The sequence below is a fragment of the Strongylocentrotus purpuratus genome, unplaced genomic scaffold (genome assembly GCF_000002235.5).
Source record: "Strongylocentrotus purpuratus isolate Spur 01 unplaced genomic scaffold, Spur_5.0 spur5_scaffold_19, whole genome shotgun sequence".
In the NCBI taxonomy this organism is placed as follows: domain Eukaryota; kingdom Metazoa; phylum Echinodermata; class Echinoidea; order Camarodonta; family Strongylocentrotidae; genus Strongylocentrotus; species Strongylocentrotus purpuratus.
The window spans coordinates 32,786,817-32,803,613 of NW_022145604.1; the positions used below are offsets into that span (position 1 = coordinate 32,786,817).

The 16,797-nt window shown below is 34.6% G+C and overlaps 1 protein-coding gene across 1 annotated transcript; it reads right to left on the reverse strand.

Moving 5' to 3' along the window:
• Window positions 1–6,427: 6,427 nt before the first annotated feature.
• On the reverse strand, window positions 6,428–16,488 carry LOC584789 (arachidonate 5-lipoxygenase-like). Its single transcript, XM_011662230.2, has 13 exons — window positions 15,992–16,488; window positions 15,250–15,469; window positions 14,983–15,027; window positions 14,141–14,266; window positions 11,718–11,815; window positions 11,140–11,272; window positions 10,500–10,595; window positions 10,047–10,261; window positions 9,155–9,414; window positions 8,741–8,841; window positions 7,784–7,957; window positions 7,206–7,369; window positions 6,428–6,704 (listed from the first exon to the last, which is right to left on the reverse strand). The coding sequence occupies exons 1-13, from the start codon at window positions 16,291–16,293 to the stop codon at window positions 6,590–6,592; spliced, it is 2,049 nt and encodes a 682-aa protein (XP_011660532.1). The 5' UTR covers window positions 16,294–16,488; the 3' UTR covers window positions 6,428–6,589.
• Window positions 16,489–16,797: the final 309 nt, after the last annotated feature.

Below are 16,797 nucleotides of genomic sequence, written 5' to 3' on the forward strand. Positions count from 1 at the left end.
ACCTACTTGGTTAGGCGCTAGATTGCATACATGTTTTCAGAGACAAGTGCCCCATCGGTAATCATGGATCCATATTCAAATGTTGGCGTCCCGTGTAACTTTGCTCACTTAAACTCGATGCACATAAGGCTTTATTCCACTCTAGCCAATAGATTTTGTTGTTGTAATGTATTCAAAGTTATACAAGATTCCTTAGCAACGAGCTATTACATTCACCTGTTATATACTATTGGCTTTCAATAGTCAGATTGAAAATTACATATGGGTAATTCCATAAATTAGTGACCCACTTTGTGACATTTTTGGTGTCCCCGTTACAATTATGCTTGGAAATCACTTTACAATCTCACTCCACTATTTAAGTTTTTACTCAGATCGACACATACGTGTGGGTTCCTTATGTAACAGGGACATCAAAAATGTCACAAAGTGGGTCCCTTATTTATGGAATTACCCATATATTAGTTGTTGCTTTGTACAGTAGGGCACATATCATGACTTGCCCTCTATACCTACACGTTATATATGCAATTTGCATTCTATTCGACTGAACATGTCCCGGAGTGAACGTGCAACGTTTCGAGCTATAACACAGTGATTCAACTATAACTAACTTTAAAGTATTTTATGGGTGTACTTCATGAATAGAATGCACACATGTTCATTGTTTCATTCACATGTTGCGAGTAATTGTATTTTGGTGGTCGGAGTGCGAGTTGCATACACTAGTTGTTGCTATAAGCAACATTCAGATATATCTGATGCAAATATTGTACAGGACACGATAATGATGCTACCCCAACCTCGCCCATAGTATGGAATACTTAAAATATACGTATATATTCGTAAAGTTCTCGTAACTAAATGTAAAGTGCTCGAAATCACTCTTGAATCTTGAATTTTGGATTCTTCATTATTAGACGAATTGGTTGATGGTATAGTTAGATTTATGCTATGGGTATTTAAAACCAGACAAATGTGGTAAATTATGTATCATTGATGTTAACATGTAATTAAGATTGTTCTTTATTTTTGTTCTTTTCTGCACTTGCAGTGGTTTGCTTTCTATAAAATACATATTTAAACAGCCAATAAACCCCACCCAACTCTAGATCTTGAGTCACCGTGTCTTTCTGGGTGTGCCTGACCCCCCCCCCCCCCCCAGCTCCCCCTCCCTCCCTTAACCAGACTACGACATTATGCTTTCTTTTTCATTTTATTATTTTCTCTTCCTATCTTTCCTTATGCTTTTTGTTTTTGTTTCTTCATTCCATCAACTTTTCTCATGATTTTCTATGTTTTTATAATTCTATCACTGTCTGCCTTTCTTTATGTTATTGTTTTCCCCTCCATCACCTTCTTTTATGTTGCTCTTTCTTTTTATCATTATATTTTTTTTTCTCTTCCGTCCTTTCCTTATGTTATTATTTGTTTCTTCCTTTTCTGACCTTTACTTATGTAATCCTTTGTTTTATCATTATATCACTTTTTCTTTTTGTCTTTCTTTGTTATTCCTCTTTTTTTCCTTTTATCAGTTTCTCTTATGTTATTCTTTGTTTTTATCATTCTAACATTTTCTCTCTATCTTTCCTTATGTTATTCTCTGATTTTATTCTTGTACTGTAATTTTTGTCTCTCTGTCATTACATTCCCGCGTTACACACTCACTTCCGGTTAAAGTACGCTTCCTGTCACGGTGTGGTTTCACATTTCACGCTAAATGGGTCTCGAGCGGTCTAGGAAGCAAACCGGTCCAGAAGACCACATCACGAAGTGATCTTCTGGATCATTCGGTCCAGAAGATCGCTTCCTGGCATTATGCAATTTATTTATGTATTCTTACTCACCGTTAGACCGATCTAGCGTAGATCGGTCCAGAAATGAGTGAGTAAGTAGTCCTAATTTCATTCTGTTTTAAAATCCAATCGAAATAATACGAATGATTTAAATACTTCGATGATTCTGATTAAGTTTGGTGATATTTATTTGCGTATAATGTAGTGTAATGAAACACAATATCAGTCCATTCTATTTGTTACTTTCCTTAAAAGAATATTATACTGCATGTTTGAGAAACCTTAGGGATCCTTTCTTCTCTTTTTTCATTTTTAAATAAAATTCTGATGATAGCAACCTCGTCATGTGACAAACGCTGGGGCCATACTTCAACACTTCACTGTGTTTAACACTAAATATTTGCATTTCCATAATTCAAAATTCCACAATACTCATAGCTCGATGATATATCTATTTAAGAATTAAGAGTTCCTTACGATTTCCATTTAGTTTATTCTATGGAATATCATTTATGATATAGAGCTATTTCATATGTATCTATTTACATAGTCTTGTGACAACAAGGCTGTTCTTCATCCGTTAAGACAATGATTGAAAAAGGAGACATTCATAAATAATATCAACATGTATCAACAAAATGGTAACATACACAAATTACAAAGCGTACACAGATTTTCAGACAATAACATCACAATCATGTGAGGATTCTATCAGCCAAAATCAAACAAAAAAATCCAACAACATAGTGTGTATCCCCAAAAGCACCCCAGGATTCTGGGCAACTGCTCATAGGCATGATAGGACAATCATTCCCTTATTTAAAAAAGAATGGTTTGTCCAGGCGTAGCTGACATATGGAGTAGTTTGTCCTAGATTAGCTGACCAAAGTAGAGTTGTCCTGTTACTAGCCGACTAGTTGTCTAAGGATCTTGGGGCCTATATCTTAAAATTTCGAACATATCTTCTTGTTATACCTATAGCCTACACTTGCTAATATGTACAAAAATCCCTCATTCAAAATCCCAATTTATCTGTCTTTTAGTCATATCTAATAATTGAAATTAATCTGTAAAGCACCTTGAGTATATCTAGAGATAGATATTTGCGCTTCATAAACCTTGTCATTATTATTATTATTATTATTAATCACTATTATCATTATCATCATTATTATTATTATCATTATCATCATTATCATTATTATTATCATTATTATTTTCATTATCATTATTATTATCAGGTGGGCTGTTTAACGTACAGACCACCTTATAATTTCGTTAGAATTGCCTTTATTTATTTATTTATTTATTTATTATTTATCAGGTGGGCTGTATAACGTACAGACCACCTTATAATTTCGTTAGAATTGCCTTTATTATTTATTTTTCTTACATCTAACCACTTTTTTGTAAGCACGATTACTTGAAAATGGCTCAATCAAATACCTTCAAATTTGGCACACACATGTAAAGGCATATGTACAAAGCACAATAATGTTTTCAACATTGACCTTCACTGATGACGTCATCTAGGCGCCATTTTGTAAAATTGTATGAAAATCAACACATGATCATATCTTCATAACCAAAGGTTATTTCTCATTCATATTTATCATGATTAAGGTCAATATCCATCCGGTCAATTGCAGGTCAAATAACGCGCGCGTGCGCGTACCGCCGCGCGTCAATGCGCGCGCAAAATGTTGAAATGCTTAAAATCGTCTCAAAATCATTTTGCATACGTTTTAGGCCATTCTAAGCATTTTATAAAAAAATCGCGCACACGCACGTATGCGCGCGTTTTCGCGCGTAAAACTATTACACAACATAGAATCGCCATTTTTTTTCTTTCATAATATTTCACATATTTTTAAAAACAAATTAATACCATGTTTGTCTTTTTATGACTATTAATAACGGAATGATCGACCGTTTAACATAAATTTCTGTGCGCGCGAGCTTTTGTAATACATAGCATATATGGGCAAAACATGCCTATACAAAATCAATTGTAGCTCTTTGGGATGAAACTGGAACCCCAATTTTTTTCTTCATATTTTGATAGAGAATGAGTCGGAGATATGATTTAATGTCTCATTTGACCCTCAATTAACTCATGACGTCATCATAATGGCTTCCGAACTCATAATTTCAATTTGCATATTATGACGTCAGCATATTTTTGAAAAAAATGATTGTATCTCTGTAAATATGGATCAACTTTCTTCCAAAGTTTGATATGTTTTAGCTTAGACAATTTTCTACAAATGTTGTTGTCACGATTCTTCATTTTGACAAAAGCATCATGTCGTATTTTTGCGATTAAAGGAGGCATGTCAATTTTTCACATTTTGCGTGTATTCTCTAAGGGACATGACTTTTTCTCAAAACTGGGTTCTACATTTCCGTCTTTCGCGAGCAATATCTCCGTCGTTTTAGCTTCGTTTGTAAAGGCATATGTACAAAGCACAATAACGTTTTTAACATTGACCTTGACTGATGACGTCATCTAGGCGCCATTTTGTAAAATTTTCGGAAAATCAACTCATGATCATATCTTCATAACCAAAAGGTATTTCTCATTCATATTTATCATGATCAAGGTCAATATCCGTCCGGTCAATTTCAGGTCAAATAACGCGCGCGTGCGCGTACGTCCGCGCGTCAATGCGCGCGTAAAATTTTGAAATGCTCAAAATCGTCTAAAAATAATTTTGCATACGTTTAAGGCCATTCTAAGCATTTTATAAAAAATCGCGCACACGCGCATGCGTGCGCGTTTTTGCGCGTAAAACTATTGCACAACATAGAATCGCCATTTTTTTTTCTTTCAAAATATTCCACATATTTTTACAAAAAAAATTGATACCATGTTTATCTCTTTATGACTATTAATGACGGAATGATCGACCGTTAAAGATAAATTTCCGTGCGCGCGAGCTCTTGTTATACAAAGCATATATGGGCAAAAACATGCCTATGCAAAATCCATTGTAGCTCTTTAGGATGCAAGGTGACCCCAATTTTGTTTCATATTTTGATGGAGTATGAATCGGAGATATGATTTCATGTCTCATTTGACCTTCAATTAACTCATGACGTCATCATAATGGCCTCCGAACTCAAAATTTCAATTTGCATATTATGACGTCAGCATATTTTTGGAAAATGGATTGTAAAAATTGATCGGTTTTCTTCAAAATGTTGATATGTTCTAGCTGAGACAATTCTATACGAATCTAGTCACCACGAATTTTCATTTTGACAAAGGCATCATGGCGTATTTTTTTGATTAAAGGAGGCATGTCAATTTTTCACATTTTGCGTGTATTCTCTAAGGGACATGACTTTTTCTCAAAACTTGATTCTACATTCCCGTCTTTCGCGAGCAATATCTACGTCGTTTTAGCTTCATTTACGCTGAACTTCGAGTATGTTGTAGCTGAGACAAAAAGCTACCTCAAATGTACCCTTCATTTTGTCTCAATTTTTTATTGGATCAGCCCACCTATACTTGTTCAAAACAAGTATTACAAATCTAGTTATTATTATTATTATTATTATTATTATTATTATTATTATTATTATTATTATTATTATTATTATTATTATATTTGATCTGCATATAACAATTGGGCATTCCAAAATGGTATTTTTAATTAATTTTGATTAATTGTCATCTGCAATAGAGAAGAATTCGTTAAATACATTATTTGCTTAGTCTTATGTCTGGGGCGCTTTAATATTTATCAGATTTTACTAACTAATCCTAACGAAAAGGAAAATGTATAAACTTCTACTCACAATACGTTGGCGCTGTTGCAGAGATTCAAAATCCGCTACATGTGTTTTATTGAACCTTAACATGAATATCGATTATCTGCCTTAGTGCCATAACGACCTGTATATGCAGAGGAATATCTTGTAAATATTACGGAACATCGTTCAAATACTAATCGGAATTTCACATCAAAATGTTATAATAATTTCAGTTTTCATGGTAGTAGTAGTAGTAGCAGTAGTAGTCATAATGATAATAATAATCATCATAATAATAATAATCATCTTCATAATAGTCATAATAATATTCAAAATAATAACAATAGTTATCATTATTATTATTATTAAAACAAAAATATACCTTATTTAAACAGTGAAGCCTCCTCAGTATCAATACTGTTCTCCCCGGGGCCCCTTCAATCATTTTATTATCCTGGCTGCCTAACTTTCATCACATCTATCATCTTAGCTATCTAATGATTCTGTCTTCTGTTAGCATTAAAACAATACTTACGACAGATTGCAGTAATTTACTACAATAAAAATCATAACTTGTATGAAATGAAAGTTTTGGCCATCATCTTCGCAAATCTATCCATATATATTTTATTAGTTTAATACAATCTTGTTGCATATATCTAACACTAACAATACAAAATGTTAGATCCATTTTATGAGAGAACAGAACAAAAAGCGTCAGATTTTGAGGTACTATTATTATCATTATCATAATCAATATTATTACGATTATTACTTTTACAATGATTGTAATATTATTATTTTTATTATAATAATTATTATTATTATTTCTTTGACCTTTTTTGGTTAACACCCCCCCCCCCCTCCCCCACATACTTTATTCTCACAAATGTACAACAACACTGCAGACTCTTTCTACCGCTCAAAGATCTTAGAAAGCAATTGAATTTGGGATGCAGACTCTTTCTACCGCTCAAAGATCTTAGATAGCAATTGAATTTGGGATGCAAACTCTTTCTACCGCTCGAAAGATCTTAGATAGCAATTGAATTTGGGATGCAGCTTGGGTGAAGGACAAGGTAGGGTCGGACGCGCTCCTTGTTTCGTTTATCAATCTCCGCTGTAACTGCTTTCAATTCCTCGTGTAATCTACATAGGAAAAATAGAAACAATCACATTTCTTGATCAACATATGAATTGATTAATTTGTGAATGAATAAGCCAGTCAAGAAATAAATGTGTGATTCCTATAATTAAAGCAGGATTACAACACGTGAGGTAAAATAAGGCCATATTTTTATTAACAATATTATCATTATCATTATTATTATTATTTACTATCATTATTATTGTTATTTGGGACAATTGCACCTTGAACATTTTTCTTTCAAGTGGATTTGGAGCCTTTCAAATCCCATTATATTCATTAATAGTATTGACATTATTATTAGTAGTAGAAGTAGTAGTAGTATTATTATTATCATCATTAATATTAAATGTGTTATTATTATTGTCATCATTATTGTTAATTTTCTTTTTGATGTTGTTTTCTTTTCCATACATGTACTAACTCATCATAAATACACTTGCTCTAAAGTGTGTTTATATTATTTGTAAATTGCCATTTCCTACCGGGAGAGGGGTACTTACGTCTCAATAGCCTTCTTGCCGATGGGATCATACATATACTGCACCTCAAAATCACCCAGAGGTTTGGTATCTCTCTTACTCAAGATCCTGGACATCACCATAGCTCGAATGGTCCAGTCTTTAGGTGGTAGTGTTTCTAACACGTCATTCTCTGTCCTAACACCCTGAAATAATGTAAGGTAACATACAAAATCAACCCTTAACAATTTTTGATGCAAAATCCTTAGAAAATGATCAATAGGTGGTCTTTTTATCACAGGAGTGTAGATTTGAAATTTAATGATGGTTGATAGTCTGATACATTGCTTTGTATGCTTTCACATTAACCGATATCAAAACATACAGCTTCATGACCCCTGCTGCAGATAAATGAACCTCAATCCACACCCACATCCTGTATTTACTGCCTACACCTGTACAATAAACGGATAACTGTTTGCCTTGCTTTACTCAGTTTATTTTGAATTAATGGAGACGTATTGAACCACTTGATCGTGGTAGTCCGCTGATTAGGTTTGTAGATGTAAGGAGAAACTCTTGCTTTTATTCTGCATCATATATATATATATATATATCACCTTATCTTTAGGTGGGGTTCCCCTGAGACATCCCGGATAGCTGGGTACGAATCCATACTCATCATACTGTGTAAAGGTTACTGCTGCATGTCCAGCTGTACAGATGTAGATGATATTGGTCAGAAGTTCAGTCAGTTGTTGACCGTTTCGAAACTTGCCATCACTAGGAATTCCCTGTATCAAGTTAATCAACATAGTTTAGATTTATTATTTGACAAAATAGCATGCAGAGGTTAGATTTCACTTGTGAAAATGAGGGTTTTATTTTGAATTTCTGTTCCAAATTACTCAATTACTCTCTAAGCTTCTCTTTTTGAAAGCATTATTGTTATAATGCTTACATTTTAACCGTTGAAAGCATCGCATGTAATTGTGTGTGTTTACAGCCTTGTTGACTTGATGTATTAATGGTACCTACTTTTCATAAATGGAATATATTGATTAATTACTTCAGATTAGGTTAAATATATCTCTGCTGTGTGTAAATCACGTAATACATCCAAAGTCAAGCGTAGTTGCATTGACTTATCATGTTGTTTTGAACATTTGATTTTTCATTGTGATAAATGAACTAAAGATGCAAATAATATGAAACGAATATCATCGATAATACAAAATCATTCTTAAGGCAAACATTAGAATGCACATTGCATAGAAGAAGGGACACGAAGGGACAATGATGTATACAAAACTACGCAAAAGAAGTTTGAGAAGCAGTTAGTACGAGATAGCTGGTCATTCTGAATTAACTACACAAAATAACAGAATAGGTTATATACGTGCATAAAAATTAAATAACGATGAGACGATATTTTTTTTAAATGACCATTGTCAAGTACATCAACAAAAAGGATAATACTATATTCCTTAAGCAGAGTACAGCGGATCAGTATTATACTCGATGAAGGAGACGAGATGAGTGCAAACGAAGAACAAGAATGTTCATGCATATCTGACCTTTATTCCACATGTATGAGGAGATGCTGCAGAAGGTTCAGTCGACAATGTTCTTCCCCATTCAAGCACTTCCGGGTCAGCCTTAATCTTTTTAGCATGCCCTGTAACAGCAATAACAAAATCGGTAGAAACAAATATTCCTTGTTCGACAAGGTTGTACAATTGTGATCTAAACTCTGATAAAACATATACAGGTTGGCTTCCTTTCTTCCTTTTTTCAGTTTATCTTCTCAAGAACGGTCTCTTTGAGATGGGAAGTGATGGTAATATACATGTAGACGTGTTTTATTTCATGGTCTGTTATGGAATCTTGTTCTACTGAAGAAATGAAGCTATGTTTTCAAGCGTATTATGTTTGTACATTGATCACTTGATATTAGTTACGAACTTAAATGAGGTCCGTGAAAAGCTTACCGTAGTAACCATTGACAACCGTCCTAACATATTCTTCGATCGCTTCGTATATCAGCGTACCATCATCTCGGTAATGATAGTTCGGTAATACTTCCGGGTCGTTGACACCTCTTTCCTCAAGGTCATGTACCATGTGACCATTCTTTGAAATGTTCCAGTCCTTCCAGACTCGACGAATCAATTCCATCATTCCTTTCCGACCGATAAGCAAGGTCTCTTCAATCCAACCGTCTTCACCGAACAAGGTATCATAACCAACGCTGTTGGAGATAGACAAACCTTGGATTCATATCATCATTTATCTCATTCTATGACTTAAAATCACAATGAACATATCTTTTAAATGCGTATAGGTACTAACGTTGCATGTGCTGTGATGCTTTTTAAAAATATAGAGAAGAGTAAAGGGAAAGAACTCAAAAAGTATACAAGTTATATGAGACTGTAATTCATAAACATGATGAAAACATGTAGGGATTCTTGCTGACTCTATAACTATCACTTCATTTCCATAAGCAATAGACTCGTACCGTCTACAAAAATAAATTATAAGACACAAACAAAAATTCAATCAATCTACTAAACCACATCTGATGCACACGTGTACAGTGCCCAGATGTTTCACTTTATGCATTGTCCGCTCAGGTCCTAAACCCTTCTACCGGTATTGTACTTTACCCGAATTGGAATTAATACACACAAGTGATTCATTCGTGATTTGGAACGATATTTTTTCCAAGAGATAATTGTGTACGTGCATGTACATGGATATTTTATTTAGAAGTAATATGCAATACGGAATAAAATATAGATCATTTTTACACGCGCATAGCCAAATACATCGAATGCGATTTCATTGAAACATTTGGGTTGGTGGTAGAGAGAAACTTACTGGTTGATTCCTAAGAGAAACCGGAAGTGGGGAGCGAGTAGACGACTGAGAGGATGAGATGGAGACAGACATCGATGCGTTGCTACAGCAATAGACTCCATGAGAATATGTGACATTCCCATATGACAAATAGACTGATGATATGAAGCATCAGCTACGTTGAACCACATCTTCGCTAACATCCACGTGTATTCTGGGTCAGTTGGAACGAAAATCTGTAATTGGATTCAGTATAAACGTCTTTTAAAAATAATAGGGAATAATGTAATAATAATATGGAAGTATATTTGTTATTGTCACCATGGATGAGTGAAGTTTATTTTTTGGAATACCTCTCCCGTTATAACAAATCTTATTCTTCATCATCCTGAATATTCAAATCGTTTCCACATAATCTTTTAATTGAGGTACTTTACTAAAGGCAAAAAGTGGCAGATCCATATCGTTTATTACCGGGTTGTTTTCGTTTGGTTCCTGGAACAGTTGAATTGCGACCGGGACCAGATTCTTATCCTTGTTGACGAAAAACAAGGCTATCGGAGCGGGTAACTGTATGTGAGTATAAGATTGGACAAAAAACAAGGCTATCGGAGCTGGTATTGTATGTGAGTATAAAACAAGGCTATCGGAGCTGGTAACTGTATGTGAGTATAAGATTGGATGGTTGCAGCAGATCGATTTATTCTCTCTCAATTTCATAAAGATTTATCAGCCTCTGTTTAAAGACACAGGAATTAATCTGATTTTGATAAATATTTCTCATGACCGTTTTTTGAGCGTTTTGTTGTGCTTTAAGAAATATAATTCTATATGTTATTATTATTATTATTACTATTATTATTATATTTTAACCTTAGATTTTTTCATTCATCTTTCTCTCTCACGTTATTCATTAACGAACACACGACGAGTAGCTTGAATGGAACGATGTATTGGTTATATTATTATTTTTAGAGTAATTATACAGTAATATTTCACCAGGGTAGCCCATTAAACCAGCGGGACCTGTTTTGAAATATTCGTAAAAGAAAGTGGTTCACAATTTAGAAAGTTGATAAGCATTACTGGATTGTCCTACTACTATGTTTCTTACCTCCCCACCCTGCCGCAGAGGCATTTCTTTTAGAATCTCATAGTCTATGATGAACAGTTGTTTCTTTCGAATTGATTTGCCAATAGACATCCCTTCTAAGAACGGTTTCAGCAAGTCATCGGTCACTGGCATTCTGTAAATTTAAAGTAAAAATCCCAATACAATGTAGAGGAAGAGAAGGTGAGATATAGATTGACCGGGCAGAACTAGATCAAAAGGATGTGTAGGAGTACGTAATCGAATACAGAAACAGCAAAGAGAAAGCATTATTGATATGGTTCATAGAGCTAATAAAGTTGAAAATAATTTGCATTCTGATATCTGTTAGATTAGAAAAATATAGCAGAAAATTATTTATTTGTTCAAACAAAGAACTTCGACAAAATTCTATTTACACCATATTTATAGACTCTCTGGCATAATGACGATTAATGCTCTTCAAGCATTGCCCTTTTTATGTATTTTCTTCTCTTTTTTTTTTTTCTTTTTTTTTAAAGTTGTGATTGTGAATATTAATATGTGTGTGATTTTTGTTGTTTCGTAAAACCCGCTACCGTAAGATCAATACAAATACTTACTTCATCGGTATCTTCTTACACAGCCGGATCTGCATTGGGTTACAACCAACTAACCTCTGCATACCAAACGCTGTATCCTTCCGCCATCGCGAAAGACACTACGGATTTGAAGACAAAACAAAAACCGGCATATATTGTCTTTTTTTTCTAGTTATCTGCATAAAGCACACAGCATCATAGGTGCCCCCCTCCAACTATTTTATGATATTATACATGTAGTAATAATCAGTTCAAGGTTTATTGAAAACTATGTCGTCGGATTTAAGAGGTGAAACAGTCGACGCACGTTCTGGCGACAATAGCTTCCCGTACTGTCTTTATTCTTCAAGTAGCCTACATAGTGTTGCGGTTGCTATAGGTTTTTGAGGTAAGGTTTAGGGATAACATTAGTCATGCGTATAACGTTGCTGGTTGCTAATTTTTGTTGGAGCATCTATTGTATACAAACCAAGCAACTGAATGAATTAGGATAATTTAGATTTCGTTTAAAAGATGTAGTACATGCAGTGACATCCAACGTTATTTTCCCCAATGTCAAATAAAAGGGAAAAGTAAAAAAATTCTAAACAAAATTGAAATTCTCACATCATTTTTTCATCAAGCGATGTTACTTTAGTAGTAGTAGTAGTAGTAGTAGTAGTAGCTCTATACAGAGCGAATTTATTTTTCTTTTCTTTTCACATAATATAAACAATGACAAACAATAATAAACATAATGATATAACAGAAGTGAGCATTGAAATATCTTTGACATTGTTTTTGGTCATTGTAATGCAAAATGATTCGGTTACAGGAAATGAAAAAAACGAACCTACTTCAAAGCAATGCTTGTTAGGTGTAGGTTCGCACATTAATAATTAAACTTTATACATTTATAATTTAATTTTGAGAAAAAAATTACGGAATCAATAAAAACAAACATGACAGACAATAAAGAGCAAACAATAGACAATGTTCACGGTTACCACATTACTGCAATGACCCCGAATATCCACAGATCTTAAAAACATGAAGAGGTCCCACTTTGTACATTTTGAAATAATCACTCCTACAGCGATGGAGGTGCTATATAAATAGCCTTTGTATCCCCTTTTCAAAGAATACTTCCACCTGTGTATCACGGAGTGCACTGCTTGTGCATAAATGAATAATGATTACATAACTTTCATCAGCACTTATCCAGTATTTCGTCTCCGTGTATTTCAAAATTTGTTCTGTAATGACCTTTATCTGCTCATGCTCAGACTGCAACCGTGAACTGGCTTATTAAACAAGACAAAAACAAATCAGAAACAGTAGCAGAGTGACAAGATGAGGATGATACATGAAGAAAATAAGAATGAGAGAGTGACAAACAGAAGAAGGTAGAAAACAGAAAGAGAAAAGGAAGACAGAGAGAGGGGGTAAGAGGGAGAAAGAGGGAGACAGAGAAGGAGACAGAGAGGGAGAGAAAAATAAACGATGGCCATAGAGGAATCATTTTTAATTAGTATTATATGGATAAAAATCATATGCAAGTCACATTTACGATGTGAAAAATGGCCAGTTTCAATTAATTTGGATAATATGCTGCATAAGTGTATTATTTTGAGAGTGATCAGAATTTTTCAATTGTCTGAAACAAGTTTTAAAACAAGAAAATTACTTTTGACAATAACACTAAATGAGGTTCAAAAACTTTAAAGAAAAACATAAGTACTTGTACATGTATCATGGTTGCATTAAGAGAGGTTGTGGATTCATTATCTCTCCGATAAAGAGTCCTTTGAAAGAAAAAAAATGTAATAACTGATTTTGTTTTAAAAGGCCAACAAATAAATTTCAACTCTAAATAATGTACGGAAATCGATGGAATTATTTCTTTCTCTCTCTCTCTCTCTCTCTCTCTTTCTCTCTTTCTACAATATTACTGATAATAATCAATATTTATTCATTAATCAAACACTACTCAATGGAAAATACTGAACATTCTTTATTCTTATGTGCGAGTTTTGCGAATCTTAAAGCCCCACTGTCCTGCTTGTAGCTATTTGCTCCCTCTATATAGAAAACTTCCTCAATCGGTGCATGTTGGTCCCCCATGATCCTCCATTTATTATGTTATTTGAGAGCTGAGTTGATGAGATGGCCACCTGTTAGTGACCTCGCTGTGTGGTCTAATCCGTCCTGATCAAACTAGTGCAGATAAGCTTTAAATGAATATTTTATTCCATTTATTTAACAATCAATCAATCATTCAATCAATCATCTTACCGCTGGTGGTGGCAAGTCTCCACCCCACTTTCTCACATAAATCAATCAATTAATCAATCAATCAATCAATCAACCAATCAATCAATCAATCAATCATTCAATCAATCAACCAATCAATCAATCAATCAATCATTCAATCAATCAACCAATCAATCAATCAATCATCTTACCGCTGGTGGTGGCAAGTCTCCACCATAGATGTCTCGCATATCATCCAGAGAATTCCAAAACGTCGCCCTCACTCGTGTAAAGATGCCCTGTAAGCTGAGAGCCAAGCTCTGCTTCGCTAGGTCCCACTAGAAATGAAAATATATACCAGACTAATAACAATAATATTAACAATCTTAATAATACAATAACTGATCAAGGCATCTACAAATTAGTATAATTGCTATGGCTTTAGCCCGGCTGCTATAGGCCGCTTAAAAGCATTCAAGGAATAAATTACTACTAGAAACCTATTTACTACACCTGGGGAGAGTGGCAAATACAGAGACTCACTCAGAAATATTTGATACTAATATTCTATTTTTGGGCACGACAAATAAGCCTAACCCCCCCCCCCCCACACACACACACACACACACACACACACGAAAACGTGCCCGCGCCCGTATGACTGTATACAATACCGTATGGATAGGTAAACTAGAGTTAAATTTAGACGCAAATAATTCAAATCTGGAGGTGCTACATGACTATTGGTACAACAATGGAATATGGGCTAAACAAATTTTGTATACGAAATACTAGATCTATTGAATCTGGTTTTCATTCTTACGTACAATGTTCTTCAATAAAATGCAACAAAGGGACTCAACGAGGAAAATTGCTTTCCAACAGCTATGATTTTGCTTGGGGTCGCAAAGAATTTAGAAAAAACTTTGCCAATGTATTTTTGCTGTAAAATATAAATATTTGTTATTGGTATCTATAAATTTCAATCTGTAAGTTGTCTACTTTGATCAAAATTATGATCCATCAAGAATTCAGATGACATGTTGACTCTCACCTCGTATCCATACGTGATCATCTCCTCCATTGGTACTTCACGAGCCTAGAAGAAATGAAACAAAGGAGATAATCAATGGAATGACAAGGATGGATTTTAATAAATAGAGATAGAGAGGGATAGACGCAATAGTGAAGAGAGAGAGAGAGAGAGAGAGAGAGAGAGAGAAGGGGGTACTTTATGAAGATATATAATCCGACCAGAGTGCGAGAAACTTTTAGAATTGTTTTTAACTGATAAGCATCAATTTTATTATGAAATAGATACCTGAGGCATAACACCTTCGAATCTCCAGACGAAATCATATTTCTTCTTCATTGCATCAAGTTCAGCTAATCTTTGATCTTTACGATCTTCATCATCCTGTGGTAATCGACTATCCCATTCGACTAACTGAAGACGAGGCTTGTCAACCACCCAACGATTGACAGGAAAGATATACTTGGTGGTGGTTGAGTGACGCTCGACTTCAATGATGTCGACGTACCTGAACATAAAGAGAATATTGAAAGTAACTGCAGCAGCTGCACAACAGACACATTATAAACTAACCTTTAACTATACAATATGCTAAAACGATTGCACATGCATTTATGGACTTACAGAGACATCTTACGTTCCACAATGAAGTAAAATGATATGATGTAAAAGAAAAGGAGATTAAGAAATCTGAATATGATAAAGGTGAAAATAACGTCTCGAAGGAGGAGGATTAATAATAATAATAATCAGAAGAAGAAGATGGAGAAGAAGAAGAGGAAGAAAAAAAAAGAATTATATAAATATATTTACAGAAGAAAAAGACAAAAAGATAAAAACGGAAATGGGCAAAGAACTGGAAAAAGATTGAAGTATAATATAAATAAGAAGAACGAAATCGTGAAGTTGCTTGTTTAGAGTGTTTTAAATTGCTTGTACTTAAATTGGCTAATCTAAACCCAAGTTAACAAAAGCTTTAAAGGTAAGTGTTTGTTTTCTAGAATTATATTGGAGGGAAAAAGTTGCTTACCAAGAATCATTTAAGCCTGCAAGATCTCGCCATACGTCAAGTTTCAGGACAGGGCCTTTGTCAGTAAGTTCCTTGGGTTTAAAGGTGTTAAAATCTCCTCGTTCAAAATTATCCTGCCAAATGCTTCCGGAAAGCTTCACATTCTTGGTCCGTTCATCGTCTTTACTGTGAAGTGCGATGTAGATATTGGCATCCGTACCGGCGTTACGACAATCGCCGGTCTTAACCCGTACTGTATACGCTGCCTGATGTTTATCTCTATCTCCAAATTCCTCTAGGAGTTTGCTAAAAAATTCACCCATCGTTGTTCATTTCTCCACCAGAATCTCGATGATGAGTACACGGTGTCAGCTTGGCTAATGAAGGCGTTGTTGCATTGTGTGCTGTAAGTATTACTCTGAGAAAAAGCAGCTTGCATGCGAAACGTTGTGTTGTCTTATCGTCGGAACTCGGAATCGGTTTGTAAAAATCTGCTTTCTACGAAGCGCCCCCCCCCCCTTATTCCAACACACACACATACACACGCACACACACGCACATCGAAACACGAGACCAATTCCAAGTCACTTGAATCTAACACTACGTAGAGTGTGTTAGAATTCAGTGTTTCGACAACATTTACTCAGTTGAGGCGAACTGACGAAAGGCCCGTTCACACATAATAATTAGTGCGATTTGAATCGCGATGCAAAGATTGATTTTTTTTTGTTTTTGTTTGCGAACATTCAGACACATGGAGAATTCTCGCCCCTACTGTCTTGCATATAAATGCGAATTTTATAAACATCCTCGCATCCCTCCCCCCC

Bases quoted from the DNA above. Each gene is read 5' to 3' on its own strand.
- LOC584789 (XM_011662230.2), bottom strand. From the start codon at position 16,293: ATGGGTGAATTTTTTAGCAAACTCCTAGAGGAATTTGGAGATAGAGAT. The intron at 11,816-14,140 runs GTAAGATGATTG...TCAAATCCGTAG, and splicing joins GAGACTTGCCACCACCAGCG to TGTCTTTCGCGATGGCGGAA. The intron at 11,273-11,717 runs GTAAGTATTTGT...TTAAATTTACAG, and splicing joins TGTAAGAAGATACCGATGAA to AATGCCAGTGACCGATGACT.